This window comes from Bos taurus, chromosome Y (assembly GCF_002263795.3).
Source record: "Bos taurus isolate L1 Dominette 01449 registration number 42190680 breed Hereford chromosome Y, ARS-UCD2.0, whole genome shotgun sequence".
NCBI classification, from domain to species: Eukaryota; Metazoa; Chordata; class Mammalia; order Artiodactyla; family Bovidae; genus Bos; species Bos taurus.
This window is the reverse complement of record NC_082638.1, coordinates 18,310,476-18,324,909: the sequence shown is the minus strand read 5'-3', so window position 1 is coordinate 18,324,909 and position 14,434 is coordinate 18,310,476. Positions and strand designations below refer to the sequence as shown.

Here is a 14,434-nt window from a genome sequence, read left to right as displayed (position 1 = left end):
AGCCAGGGAGGGTCATTTTCCAACATTTCTAGTGACTCTTTGGGTGCAGATTCATTCCAAAGGGCCCCAGGAAAGCCCTGGGGAGCAGATGCTTTGCAGTCACAGAAGGAATTCTGCCACTAGAGAGGGAATGAGCTCTTCCCATGACGAAATGAGCTCAGTGGCTGCACCAGCCTGTGCAACACAAAAACAGGTAGATATGTCCCCCAGGTTGACTACGCCTGGGTCCTGGGAGTTGTCCTGGCCAAACCTGACACTGGGCAAGAAGAACACGTCTTCATGCAGATGAGCCCCTAGTGCTTCGGTGTTCAGTGAGTCCCCTGCACAAACAGACTCTGTGGAGCTGGGGGTGGATAGAGGCCTGTCCCCTGCCTCACTAGAAAAAACTTTTTACTGATACTTCTTGATTTTAGATCATTTGAAGACAGTGGTCCCTCCTGCATCCTTAGATCTCCTGGATGCTGAGTTCCCATGGAAACATCCCAAGCTTAGACTTCTGCTTTTTCCTGTTTCCCTGAGTCCCTATGAAGTCAGCTAGCTCTTCCTAATGTTCACTGGGGCACATTCGTCCATCTTCCCCCAAGTAGGCCTTCCAGTTCCTCCTTCGTGGAGCATGGCAGAGCCCTGCCTTGGCTTTCTCACACTCACCAGGCTGGAAAGGAAACCAGGGGTGAATTTCGACTTCTCTCTGAAAGTTATTTGAAGTACTGGTGGAAAGTGCCAGCATCCTCATGGTTGTTACTTAATCAGGGACTGGATGATTCTCTTCGTTGTTAATCTTGAGCTTCTGCAGCTGTTTGGCCAAGGTGATTGCCGGAAGTCAAAGTGCCCTTAAGGCACATTCCAGCTTAACCCTATTTTAGGGGTTTTAACTCTATTTAAGGGACACCCACATCTCTGGCTGCTGATGGGGATGGTGGGAATTTGGTGAATGCCATATCCAGGAAGTTAACAAACTGTAGAGTAGCTTTCAGGGACGGCCTCCTTCTTGCCTTCCATATAGAATTGTTGGGGCATCACAATGCCAGGCGTGGAGAGGTTCCATCTGTCTGTGTTCTGAGACCTCAACAGAACCAGTGTGTCAGCCGGCCCAGAAGGGGCTTCAACCCAGACCCTTTGATGCAGGATTTGCACCTCCCCAGGGAGAAAGTCCGTGTGGCTACCTGTTCTTAATGCAGAGCAGAGGAAAAACTGAATTGTATTTGTGGGCTTAAAGTTGAGCTCCCATCAGAATCTCTGTAAGTGAGAGCCTTAAGGGAGGGAGAGGGGTTGGGGTTGGGCGGGAGGGCGGTTTCAAAGGCGCTTTGGATTTCTTGTTCACTGGCACTGAGGGAAGGTCAGGTTACCCAGCTACATTGGGAAGGAGCCTTTGAAGGTCATGTTGAGGGTACAGGTCGCTGGACAGAGCCCAGGCTGGGATGTGCAGAGGACCCCTGAGCCTCCGGTTTACAGCCATTTGCTGACACAGATTTATGTCCTTGGCCCACGTTTATTTCCCTTCAGGAGAGCCCACGACCCTAAGCCATAAGTGGCTTTCAGGCAAAACAATGCCTGTCCAAGGTTTGGCCAGCCAAAACAGTTCCATCCTCTCCTAAAACACATTCGTAAATGTAATAGCCTAGCTTCACAAAGGAAATGCCCTTTTGCCTCCAGGGAGGAAGGAAGTCTGGATCTTGGGTTTGTCTTGGGTTTAAGGGATCCACTGGTCCCTTTTTAGCCACTCCCTCTTCTGACAATTTCACAAGCCTAGGCTAAGATAAGTCTTTGAATTCCTCCAAACAAAGCACACTTTCTTGGGTACTTTCATGGTTTTGTTACAAATGTCTGGTCCCTCTGTTCTCCTGGCCAGCTCCTAGGTGTATTTTGATCTGACCAGTTCCAGGGAATTCTTCACTCTCAAAATCTGGAGGACCCATCATCCCTCCATTACACCTCTGTTCCTCTGTGAACGGGAACATGTTTCACTGTCTGACAGTGTAGAAGTGACAGTGTGATACTCAGGAATCTTACTTTGTTTCTTTGTTTTCTGGGGTGACATCACCATCCACACAAAGCTGTCTGAATGTGAACATTTGGTTGATTTTGATGTGGCCCAAACTCCCCCAACGAATGTACCTTCAGGTTAGTTTTCTTCTTTTATATTTTTAAATATTTTGGTAACCTATTGTGAACAGACAGGATCCCATCAGTTGTATGTAGTGAGAAAGTAAAAAAACAAAAACCACTCAGCCTTAGCTGGATGGAAATCTAGTAGTAAGATAGCACTTTATCTGGAAATGGAAATTTCAGCCAGAATCGGAAAACTGTGTCCTGGAAGGAGAAGAGGGTCTGAGGACTGAGCACACTGCTCCACGCTGGAGCATTGGGCTCTGACAGATGTACCTGCTGGGGTCTTCATGGGACAGTCCATGCAGGCCACGATCCTGTGGAGAATTTTCTTTGCCTTTCCATTCACGTTGGCAATTGTATACTTTGCTTTTCCGTCTACATGCAGTTTTACCTTTATCCCAGACAGTTTGGTTGCTTCTCTGATTTTCTCCACTTGTACAGATCATTACAACATTTCCTAACTAGATAAAATTTGACAGGGTAGGGGCAGTGAGGGATGGGTTAGGGTGGGGTGAGATTTAGGGGATGGGGCCACACAGAACAGCATCTGGTGTCATAGATCCCTGATGGGGATAGAACTCATGCCCCTGCTGTGAAAGAATACAGTCCTCCACACTGAAATTCAGGGAAGTTCCTGGAATTGATTTAATGAAAGACATCTAATTAGGAGGAATTTTTGGGTGACATTTTACATTTTAGTTTGAGACCAGTGATTATAGTTCATATTATTTTACAGTTTTGTGATTTGACTAGCCTAAAGGATTTTGGGGGTTTCTTTTTGTATTAAAAGCTAAAGACTTTTTTAATCCCATGGGATACAAAAAAAAAAAAAAAATCTGTAGAATATTTGAAAGAGTGGAGGTTTTGTTCTGAATGCGAGTGCTTTGGTCCACTGAACCAAATGGTAATAACATTTGTAGAAGAGACACCCAGTGAAAGTGACTTTTTTATGTAGTGACCTAACAGCACTCATTGTGTGAGTTATTGGTTGGAGTTTAGAGACAGGCTGTGTTGGGCTAAACTCCTGATTCCTGTTTTCAGCCCTTGAGTAATAATCAGAAGCTTTCTCTGAAGAGAGTGGGGTCAGCTGTCAGACTCCTAGGTATCTACCGGCCAGTAGGGCTGGGATTAAATGCAGCAGCCAGGAGATACGGGATGGAGCAAGAGGTCACCTTGTCCCTTTGTTGCTGCCTGGAGAGATGCTTGTCCATGTGCTGGTGGGACAAAAGCTGTGACTTTGTGGCCAGAGGATGTCTCTGACCCTGCCTTGGTTCCCTGAGGGTGGAGGGACAGCAGGGTCTCCCCGGTTCCTTGACCAGAGAAGGAAACGCCACCCCCCACTCCCATGCCCTTGCTCTCTGACGTCCTCCCAGGACTCATTCCAGAGGAGGTTCTTCAGGATGAACGTCCAGGCCCCACCCCGACTCCTGGAGCTGGGCGCACAGTGCCTGCTGCGCAATGAGGCCTTGGCCATCATGGCTCTGGAGGAGCTGCCCATCGAGCTCTTTCCACCACTGTTTATGGAGGCCTTTGCTGGAAGGCACACAGAGGCCCTGAAGGCGATGGTGCAGGCCTGGCCCTTCCCCTGCCTCCCACTGGGGGCCCTGATGCAAGACCACCAGCCTCATCTGGACACCTTCCAGGCAGCACTCGATGGTCTGGATGTCCTGCTTGCTCAGGAGGTCCGCCCCAGGTAAGGTCAACCTGGCAGACTGGTGAGGCCTGGGGGTGTAAGCAAGGTGCAGACAGGGCAGGTGGATGAGGACTCATATGGAAACAAGCAATTGGATGTATAGGACTGGTTGAGGGGGAGAGGGCAGAAAAAGCATGTGGGCCACCCCCCATTATCCCTTAAAGTGGGAACCAAGGGGGACCTAGAAGCCAGAGGAGCTGTGGTACGTGGAGTGCAGAGAACTCATGGGGTCCTGGTGCCCATTGGCCTCTGCATGGCTCAGCCTTTCCCCTGCGGCCTCACAGGCGGTGGAAGCTGCAGGTGCTGGACTTGCGCCGGAAAACCCACCAGGACTTCTGGACCCTGTGGTCCGGGATGAAGGTCAGTGTTTGCTCACTGCTGGAGCCTGAGCCAGCCCAACCAATGCAGAAGAGGTGCAGGGTGGAGGCGCAGGCGGGGCTGAAGCCAGAGCAGGCCCCTGTGGAGGTGCTGGTCGACCTGTGCATCAAGGAGGACACTCTGGATGAGACCCTCAGCTACCTGCTGAAGAAGGCCAAGAAGAGGGGGAAGCTGCTGCACATCCGCTGCCAGAAGCTGAGGATCTTCACCATGCCCATGAAGAGCATCAGGAAGATCCTGAAGGTGGTGCAGCTGGACTCCATTCAGGACCTGGAGGTCAACTGCATCTGGAAGCTGGCCACGCTGAGCAGGTTCCTGCCGCACCTGGGCCGGATGGGCAACCTGCGCCGGCTGCTGCTGTCTCGCATCCACATATTGCCACATACCACCCCGGACCAGGAGAACTGCGTCAACCAGCTCAGTGCACAGTTCCTGAACCTGCCCCACCTGCAGGAGCTCTACCTGGACTCCATCTCCTTCCTCGAGGGCCGCCTGCACCAGGTGCTCAGGTGAGGTGTGGCGCCAGCTCTGCAGCAAAACCTGGCCTCTTTCATTTCTTTACCATCGGGGTGTCTATTTGTGCCTGCTGGGGACATGGCCAGTGTGCACAGGCCACTTGGAAGTCCTCACGGTATGGCCGCTCTGTCCCCGGGCTTCTTGTCAGGTCACCTCCCTGGTTAGGGTCAGAGGCGTGGCCTAGGTTAGATGCTGCCAAATGGGACTTGTGCTGGGAGTCCGCATAGTGGGGGTCAGGTGTGATGCCCTTGGGAATTCTTTCCGAGAGAGTGATGTCTTAGCTGAGACGATGACAGAGAATGACAAAGAATTGTAGGTGATGATGGATGAATTGTAGGTGATGATGGATGGTTTGTGACCCCCGGATATCTGGGGGATATGCACCCAGGGATCGTCTGTAACTGCTGGGACCCACCAGCCCATGTCTACTGCATCCAGCCTGCTGTTGAATTCAACTAGCCGTGTCCTGTACAAACATCTTAATTCCTGTGAACAAAATACTAGTAAGCTGAAATAGGCAAATAATCTTTGTTTACAGTTTGTTTCCCACATTAAAAATAGTTCATCATTTTGTGCAGGGGGAGGTCATAACCATATGAGCATGACCTTCCCCCTGGAAGAACCCCTGCCTTCCTGTCAAGGAGGTGAGAGGCCAGCTCCAAGCCAGTGAGATCCCCTGTGTTCCTGTGAAAGGGGCCTCTCCTCCCCATATCCCTCTGCCCCTGACACTGACTGCTCTGTCTTTCCCCAGGTGCCTGAACACCCCTCTGGAGACCCTGTCGATCACCAATTGCCTGATTTCGGAGTCAGACCTGACATACCTGTCGCAGTGCCCGAGCGTCAGCCTGCTGAAGGACCTTGGCCTCAGCGGGGTCAACCTGACCAGCCTCAACTTGGAGTCCCTGCAGGTCCTGATTGAGAGGACCTCAGCCACCCTGCAGGAACTGGACCTGGATGAGTGCGGCATCATGGACTCTCAGTTCAGTGCCCTCTTACCCTCCCTGAGCGGCTGCTCCCAGCTCACCACCTTCAGCTTCTGTGGCAACCCTATCTCTATGGCTGTGCTGGAGAGCCTGCTGCACCACACCATGGGGCTGAGTAAGCTGAGCCACGTGCTGTACCCTGCACCCCTGGAGAGCTATGAGGATGTGCATGGCACCCTGCACCTGGGCCTTCTGGCTCAGCTGCATGCCCGGCTCAAGCAGCTTCTGTGCAAGTCTGGGCGGTCCAGCATGTTCTGGGTCAGCGCCAGCCCCTGTCCACACTGCGGTGACCAGATCCTCTATGACACCGCGCCCATCCTGTGCCCCTGCTACTTGCCCGACTAGCCCAGCTCATGAGTGGCAGGCTGAGAATGAACACAACAGTTTCAGACAATTTTTCAGTGTAAGCAGGAGAAAGTGATTTAGAGTGGGCAGTGGGGGAGGGCTTGGTGGGATTTTTGGAGAGATATGTTCCTACACAGTTAGAAATGTGAATCTGATTTTTGGAGGGGGAATTTTGGGCTTGGTAGGGTGATGGGGTCATTACCCCTCTGTTGGATTGTTACAAAGAAATAAAGGGAACTTCAATGTCAATCATTTGGTGTCCTCTGTGACCTGTGACCATGATTCTCCCCTTTAAATTCATGACTCTCCTGTTAGTGGTTCTATAAAACGGCCTGAGCATGAGTGGGGCCTAGATGCTCTCTGATAGGCCAGGATCAGCTAAAGGAGTTCAGGGCACCATCTTTCCACTCCCTGTGGTTCTCATTTCCAGGGCATCCACCTCCTCACTTATTTCTGAGGCTGTTCAATCTGTCATCATATACAAGGTGCATCCTCAGGGCCTGGACTGAACTAAGTGTCCAGGAGTGAGCACCGCTGGTGGGAATCTTCTTCCAAGGAACCCCTACTACTAACCCCACCCAGCCACTGGGGTTTTCCTCAGTGGATCCAGCAGATGCAAAACCTCCATCTCGGGCCATGGGCAGTGCCAAGATGGGTTCACTGTACAACGTCAGGCCCGGAGTCCTGGGGCATATTCACCAGCAGACCATCTGGAGCCTTTGGGACACACCAGCCCGTGCCCACCTTCCCACTGCTCAGCTGGATCTGATTCTTTGGGAATCAATGGACTGTAGCCTCCCAACGTTCTCTGCCCATGGAATTCTACAGGTGGGAATACTGCAGTGGGTAGTCATTCTCTTTTCCAGGAGATCGTCCTAACCCAGGCAGATTTTTTACCATCTGAGCTGCCAGGGAAGCCTCCAGTTTCTAAGAGAAAACCCAACATCCTTGAATCCATTGTCTAAGTGTGCTTTTATGCCACTAATATTACCACAGGTTTTATTTTGTTTTTATATTAATAAAAACTTTCACACACAATTATTTGTTCAAAGGCTGATGGAAATCCATTCCCAATTGTCAAAAAAAGTCACTTCTGAGTTGAGTATTTCAGTGTTGATTCATCTGTACCTTTTTTTTAAAAATCTTAATCCTTACGTTTTTACCTTAAGCCACATGGTAAAGATAAAATTTCCTCCAAATCCTGGTTATCTGCCAATTTGACAGCATTAAGGCTTTTAACAAATTCTCTTTACCCATCAGACCTCTTTGCTTAGACCTAGTCCTCTGAGATTCAGAGATATTTAGTAACTAAAACAAAATAATGATAATCAGATCAGCCCTTCAGAGTGGAGGGCTCCAACTACACCACTTTTTCTGGCCAGTGGAGCTGAAACCAGCATGGACCAGCCAAAGTTTAATCTAGGAATGTCCTAGAAATTAGTATCATTTTGATTTGAGCTTTCCTGGTAGCTCAGATGGTAAAGAACCCACCAGCAATGCAGTAGACTCAGGCTTAGTCCCTGAATCGGGAAGATCCTCTGGAGAAGGGAGTGGTTACCCACTCCAGTATTCTTTACTGGATAATTCCATAGAGGAGCCTATGGAATTGTTGGGCTACAGTACATGGAGTCACAAAGAATCAGACAGGACTGACTAACACTTTCACTTTACCTTTAATAATGTGGGTAAGCAGGTGGTGCAAGTTGTCATTGAGTTTTGCAATGTGTCATGGTCCATTAAGGTTCAGTCCCTCTCTGTACCACCCTTGCATTTAACCTGTGAAACCATCCTTTTACGATTTCTTACTAAGCGAATTAGAACTGAGAGCAGAAGTAGCAAGAAGCCAGACGCTCTGGACTGATGAGGTGAGGATCAAGGAGGAGAGTGAAATAGCCGGCTTAAACCAAGTATTAAAAAAAACTAAGTTTGTGGCATCTGGTCCCTTACTCCATGGCAAATAAAAGGGGAAAAGGTGGAAGTACTGACAGATTTCCTCTTCCTGGCCTGTGCAATCACTGCAATGGTGATTGAAACCATGAAATCAAAAGACAGTTGCTTCTTGTCAGGAAAGCTGTGAAAAACTTAGTGTGTGGAAAAGCAGAGACATTACTCTGCTGACAAAGGTCTCTATAGTCAAGGCTATGGTCTTCCTAGTGGTCATGTACGATTGTGAGAGATGGACCACAAAGAAGGCAGAGTGCCACAGATTTTTGCCTTCGAGTTGTGGTGCTGGTGAAGACTCCTGAGTGTCCCTTGGACAAGAAGGAGATCAAACCAGTCAATCTTAAGGGAAATCAACCCTGAATACTTGTTAGAAGGAATGATGCTGAAGCTGAAGGTCCACTATATTGATCATCTGATGGCAACAGCTGACTCACTGGGAAAGTCTCTGATTCTGGGCAAGATTGAGGGCAGAAGGAGAAGAGGGTGATAGAGAATGAGATGGATGGATGGCATCACCAATGCAATAGACTTGAACTTGGGCAAACTTCAGGAGATGGTAATGGACAGCAAGACCTGGCATGTTGCAGTTCATGGGGTTTCAGATACAACTGGGCAAATGAACAACAACAATCTCTTGATATAAAGATGTCCCAGGGAGAGTAGAAGAGGAAAAGGTTTGTGAGAACAATGGAAATGCCTGGCTCTCCCCTAGAGATGGATAAAATCGGAACAGGCTGGCCACCTGGATTAGTGCCCTCTTGAAAGGTGTGCTTTCTGGCCACCTTGTAGAGTCCACTTCTCATACAGCCCTTATCTGTAGGGCTGATCTCCTACTGGGTACCAGGTGCTCAGTTGGTGTGAGGTGCCCAGCCCTGTTGGTGGACACTCAGGCTGATCACATGTCTCTCCATGGTCACAAGCCTCGGGGAGCTTCCTCCCTGACCACAGCAATGGACCTGCACTGGAGTTGACCCTGCAGTTGTCCATGGAAGGAAAAGTGGGAATAGGTCATGTCTGTCTTTCTTTTTTTGTTTTGTTTGTTGGCCAGCCTATGAAGCTTGCAGCTTCTAACCCCAACTAAGGATAGAATCTATGCACTCATCAGTGAAAGTACAGAGTCCTCACCGTTGCAGAACTACCAGAGAGTTCCTAGTAGGTCATTTCTTGAGCCTGACAGATGGCCCAGAAATCTGATGTTGGCTTCTGAAAGGCAGCTTCTATGCGTCAGGCTTTGATGAAGTCACCAAACATTCCTCTCTCCCTGAACTCTGGGAGCCCTGTGATCATGGCCCATATCATAGAAACTTCTGGAGGTAGAGGGAAATGAAGGATGACATACCCCCTCCACTCATATTCCTCTTCTGGCTACAGACTCAAATGCCTTTCAATAAATTCACCTGCTCTCAACCCATCTACAGAAATCATGCTGTCCTCATTCCTGGAAACCTTACCTGCAGAAGAGATTGAACTCATGTCCTCTGCTTTTTCCTAACCTAACGTATGAAGGCTTTTTGGTACATCTGGTGATAAGCTTCATTGTATTCTGCTTGACAGCTCTGGGGTTTTATTCCTTTTTTTTTTTTTTTTTCATTAAAAGACATACTCCCTTTCACATCCAGGATGGTTTGAGCACAGGCCTCACTCTGTTTTCAAGGTTCTGTCCCTCACAGTCTAGAAGAGAAGTAAAAGATGTTGGGGCCAGAAAGAGAGTTGGGTGGAGACCTTTAGCAGCAATGGTCTGCAAGAAGTGTTTCACAGGAGCAGGCTTCCTCCTGGAAAATCTGGGTGGGTGGGCATTTGTTGATGGGTGGGAGTCACGTGGGAGCTGAGTCATCACCTGTGTACATCCTGCCTGTCCTTGAGGTGAGCCCTCTCTAGGGACTCCCGATCTAAAGAATGTGTTAGGGTACTAAGGTCGCCACCAGAAATACCTCAGATTTAAACAACAGAAAACTGTTTTCTCCCAGTTTTGGAGGCCCGAAGCCCAGAATCAAGGTGTTGACAGTGTGGTGTCTCTGGAGGTCTCTTTCCTTGATGCATAGACAGCTGCATTCTTGTGTCCTCCTGTCCCTTTATGTCCAAGCATCCTTGATGTCTTTTGTGTCCTAATTTCCTTTTTTTTGTTGTTGTTGCTAGCTGTGATGCTTCCCTTCTGGGTCTTAGTTTCCAGACCACGATGCGTCAACTCTTCACATGAGGTGGCCAAAGTACTGGAGTTTCAACTTTAGCATCATTCCTTCCAGAGAAATCCCAGGGCTGATCTCCCTCTTGTCTTAGCAGTTTCTTAAACTTTCCTTGCTTTTCATGACTTTTGACAATTTTCAGGAGTCCTTCAGGGACAGGTATTTTGCAGAATGACTCTCAATATGGGTTTGATATATTTCTCCTGGTTGCACAGGGGTTTATATATTTTTAGAACTATACCTCCAAGGCAATATATCTTTCTCATTACTTCCCATCAAGGATTCATACTATCAATATGACTTACCACTAGTTCCTCTGCTATAAAGTTATCTCTTTCCCCCTGACATATTCTGTCCTTTGGAAACAAGTCACTAAACCCAGCCTATACCTGGAGAGGGGCATGGACTCTCAAATTGAGGAAAATATCTGAGAGATTCACAAATTATTGAGTATAAAATTAATTGAAACACATTTATAAGGAAGATCTGGTTCCTCAAGCAATAGCTTTTAATTTTAAATTAATTAAATAAAAGTAAATTTTAATAGGTTTCCCAGGTGGTGATAGTGATAAGGAACCTGCCTCCCAATACAGGAGACATAAAAAATATGGGCTCAATCCCTGGGTCGGGAATATCCCCTGGAATGGGAAATGGCAACCCACCCCAGTATTATTGCCTACAGAATCCCATGGACTTAGAAGAGCCTGACGGGCTACAGTCCGTGGGGTCACAAAGAGTTGGACAGGACTGAGAATGTTCAAACTACGGCAGAGTTGGACTCATCAGACATGCTAGTAAAGTAATGCTCAAAATCTCCCAAGCCAGGCTTCAGCAATACATGAACCGTGAACTTCCTGATGTTCAAGCTGGTTTTAGAAAAGGCAGAGGAACCAGAGATCAGATGCCAACATCTGCTGGATCATAGAGAAAGCAAGAGAGTCCCATAAAAACATCCATTTCTGCTTTATTGACTACGCCAAAGCCTTTGACTTTGTGGATCACAATAAATTGTGGAAAATTCTGAAAGAGAAGGGAATACCAGACCACTTAACCTGCCTCTTAAGAAACTTGTATGCAGGTCAGGAAGCAACAGTTAGAGCTGGACATGGAACAACAGACTGGTTCCAAATAGGAAAAGGAGTATGTCAAGGCTGTCTATTGTCACTCTGCTTATTTAACTTACATGCAGAGTACATCATGAGACACACTGGTCTGGAAGAAACACAAGCTGGAACCAAGACTGTCAGGAGAAATATCAATAACCTCAGATACGCAGATGACACCACCCTTAAGGCAGAAAGTGAAGAGGAACTAAAAAGCCTTTTGATGAAATTGAAAGTGAAGAGTGAAAATGTTGGCTTAAAGCTCAACATTCAGAAAATGAAGATCATGGCATCCAATCTCATCACTTGATGGGAAATAGATGGGGAAACAGTGGAAGCAGTGTCAGACTTTATTTTTTGGGGCTCCAAAATCACTGCAGATGATGACTGCAGCCATGAAATTAAAAGACGCTTAATCCTTGGAAGGAAAGTTATGACCAACCCATATAGCTTGTTCAAAAGCAGAGACATTACTTTGCCGACAAAGGTCCATCTAGTCAAGGCTATGGTTTTTCCTGTGGTCTTGTATGGATGTGAGATTTGGACTGTGAAGAAGGCTGAGGGCTGAAGAACTGATGCTTCTGAACTGTGGTGTTGGAGAAGACTCTTGAGAGTCCCTTGGACTGCAAGGAGATCCAACCAGTCCATTCTGAAGGAGATCAGCCCTGGGATTTCTTTGGAAGGAATGGTGCTAAAGCTGAAACTCCAGTACTTTGACCACCTCATGCAAAGTGTTGACTCATTGGAAAAGACTCTGATGCTGGGAGGGATTGGGGGCAGGAGCAGAAGGGGATGACAGAGGATGAGATGGCTGGATGGCATCACTGACTCGATGGACGTGAGTCTGGGTGAACTCTGGGAGTTGGTGATGGACACGGAGGCCTGGCATGTTGCGATTCATGGGGTCACAAAGAGTTGAATGCAACTGAACTGACCTGAACTGCAGTGACTGAGCACACACAAGGATTTAATACCTCTGTCACATTAGCTACATTTTAATATCTCTGAAGTGGCATATTAGACAAGGAGAGAGAAAACTTTTTCATTGCGAATTCCCTAATGATCTGGTAGTTAGGGCTTTGTGTTTGCAATGGAGGGGCAGAAATTCAATTCCTGGTTGAAGATCTATGATTCCTTAAGCCTTACAGGAAACAAACAAAAATTCCTACAAGATGAACACCCCGACTGAAAAATCAGATAAAGTATATAAATACATTACCTCACAGAAGAGAAAAATATGCATTTATATATGTGAAAACCTGATCATCCTTATTAGGGAATACATGTAACAATGATTTAAAAAATTTATATTGCTACCAAAATGTCTGTGAATAGCATTTACTTAGATCATTGTTTTGCCAAGCTTTCTTCTTTTCAAATGTAGTGCACATTAACATATGAAACTGCTTTAGCTCTGTCTCAAAAAGTTTGCTATTTTCAATATCATTCCTTTTTTCATAACAATTTCACTTAGGAGCTACAAGTTATTTAGGTTCAGAAGCAGGAATCAGTTCAGTTTAGTTCAGTCACTCAGTCATGTCCGACTCTTTGCAACCCCATGAATCGCAGCATGCCAGGCCTCCCTGTCCATCGCCAACTCCCGGAGTTCACTCAGACTCACGTCCAAGTCAGTGATGCCAGCCAACCATCTCATCCTCTGTCATCCCCTTCTGCTCCTGCCCCCAATTCCTCCCAGTGTCAGAGTCTTTTCCAATGAGTCAACTCTTCGCATGACCTCATGCCAAAGTACTGGAGTTTCAGCTGTAGCACCATTCCTTCCAAAGAAATCCCAAGGCTGATCTCCTTTAGAATGGACTAGTTGGATCTCCTTAAAGTCCAAGGGACTCTCAAGAGTCTTCTCCAACACTACAGTTCAAAAGCATCAATTCTTCAGCGCTCAGCTTTCTTCACAGTCCAACTCTTACATCCATACATGACCACAGGAAAAACCATAGCCTTGACTAGATGGACCTTTGTTGGCAAAGTAATGTCTCTGCTTTTGAATATGCTATCTAGGTTGGTTATAACTTTCCTTCCAAGGAGTAAGTGTCTTTTAATTTCATGGCTATTTTGTATCTGTCAGTAACAAATCTGCCTGCAATGCAGGAGACCCAGGTTTGAACGCTGGGTCAGGAAAATACTATGGAGAAGGAAATGCCAAGCCATTGTGGTATTCTTGCCTGGGAAAACCCATGGACAGTGGAGACTGGTGGGCTAGAGTGTGTGGGGTTGCAAGAGTCAAATACCACTTAGCAACTTTACCACTACCACATGGATTATCAGAAAATCTCATATCCATATATACAGATATAGCTATCTTAGAGAAATTACTGTGAAACACATACACATGTTCATAGGCAGCTTATTCAAAAAGGCAAAATTAAAGCCTCAAATTTCAGGCACAGTAAATGGACATATAAGACTATGCCCATTCATCCAAGGGAATTCTACCCAGTAATGAAAAGGAATGTTCCACAGCTACATGTAATAAGAATGCATCTCACTTATTTGAAAGAAAACAAAGACCAGGGGAACAGAAATTCTGTTGTGTGATTCTATCTATTTAAAATTTGAAACAAAGGAAAATGAATACCTGGTGCTAGAGTTCAGAGAAATGGTTACTTTGGGGATCAGAGAGAAGCCAGGAAGGAACATGGAGATTTCAAAGCTACTTGATGGTGGAGAGATGAAGCCAGTACAATCTCAGTTACAGTAAATCCAGACTTTATTTTTTAGGGCTCCAAAATAACTGTGGACTGCTACTGAGGCCCTGAAATTAAAAGACACTCTTTGGAAGAAAAGCTGTGACAAATGTAGATAGCATCTTAAAAGACAGAGACATTACTGTGCCAACTAATGTCCATAAAGTCAAAGCTATAGTTTTCCCAGGAGTCAGATACAGATGGAAGAGCTGGACTGAAGGCTGAATGCTGAATTGATCTGTTTGAACTGTGGTCCTGGAGAATGGAGAAGACTCTGGAGAGTCCCTTGGACTGCAAGGAGATCCAACCAGTCAATCCTAAGGGAAATCAACCCTGAATGTTCAGTGGAAGAACTGATGCTGAAGCTCCAACAATTTGGTCACCTGATGGGAAGAGTCAACTTATTGGAAAAAACCCTGATGCTGGGAAATATTGAAGGAAGGAGCACAAAACATGACAGAGGACAAGATGGTTGGAT

At 46.8% G+C, this 14,434-nt stretch overlaps 1 protein-coding gene across 1 annotated transcript; it reads left to right on the top strand.

Annotated features, from left to right (window-relative positions):
* The first annotated feature begins 1,190 nt into the window (after positions 1 to 1,190).
* On the top strand, positions 1,191 to 6,273 carry LOC132344486 (melanoma antigen preferentially expressed in tumors-like). The gene is made up of 5 exons (XM_059884099.1): positions 1,191 to 1,238; positions 2,055 to 2,121; positions 3,483 to 3,802; positions 4,087 to 4,689; positions 5,448 to 6,273. The coding sequence occupies exons 2-5, from the start codon at positions 2,086 to 2,088 to the stop codon at positions 6,022 to 6,024; spliced, it is 1,536 nt and encodes a 511-aa protein (XP_059740082.1). The 5' UTR covers positions 1,191 to 1,238; positions 2,055 to 2,085; the 3' UTR covers positions 6,025 to 6,273.
* The last annotated feature ends 8,161 nt before the right edge of the window (positions 6,274 to 14,434 follow it).

What these genes read in the sequence shown, in the direction of transcription:
- LOC132344486 (XM_059884099.1), top strand. Translation starts at nt 2,086, where the DNA reads ATGTGGCCCAAACTCCCCCAACGAATGTACCTTCAG. An exon ending in CCCAACGAATGTACCTTCAG is followed by an intron (nt 2,122 to 3,482) that starts GTTAGTTTTCTT and finishes ACGTCCTCCCAG; the next exon opens with GACTCATTCCAGAGGAGGTT. An exon ending in CGCCTGCACCAGGTGCTCAG is followed by an intron (nt 4,690 to 5,447) that starts GTGAGGTGTGGC and finishes GTCTTTCCCCAG; the next exon opens with GTGCCTGAACACCCCTCTGG.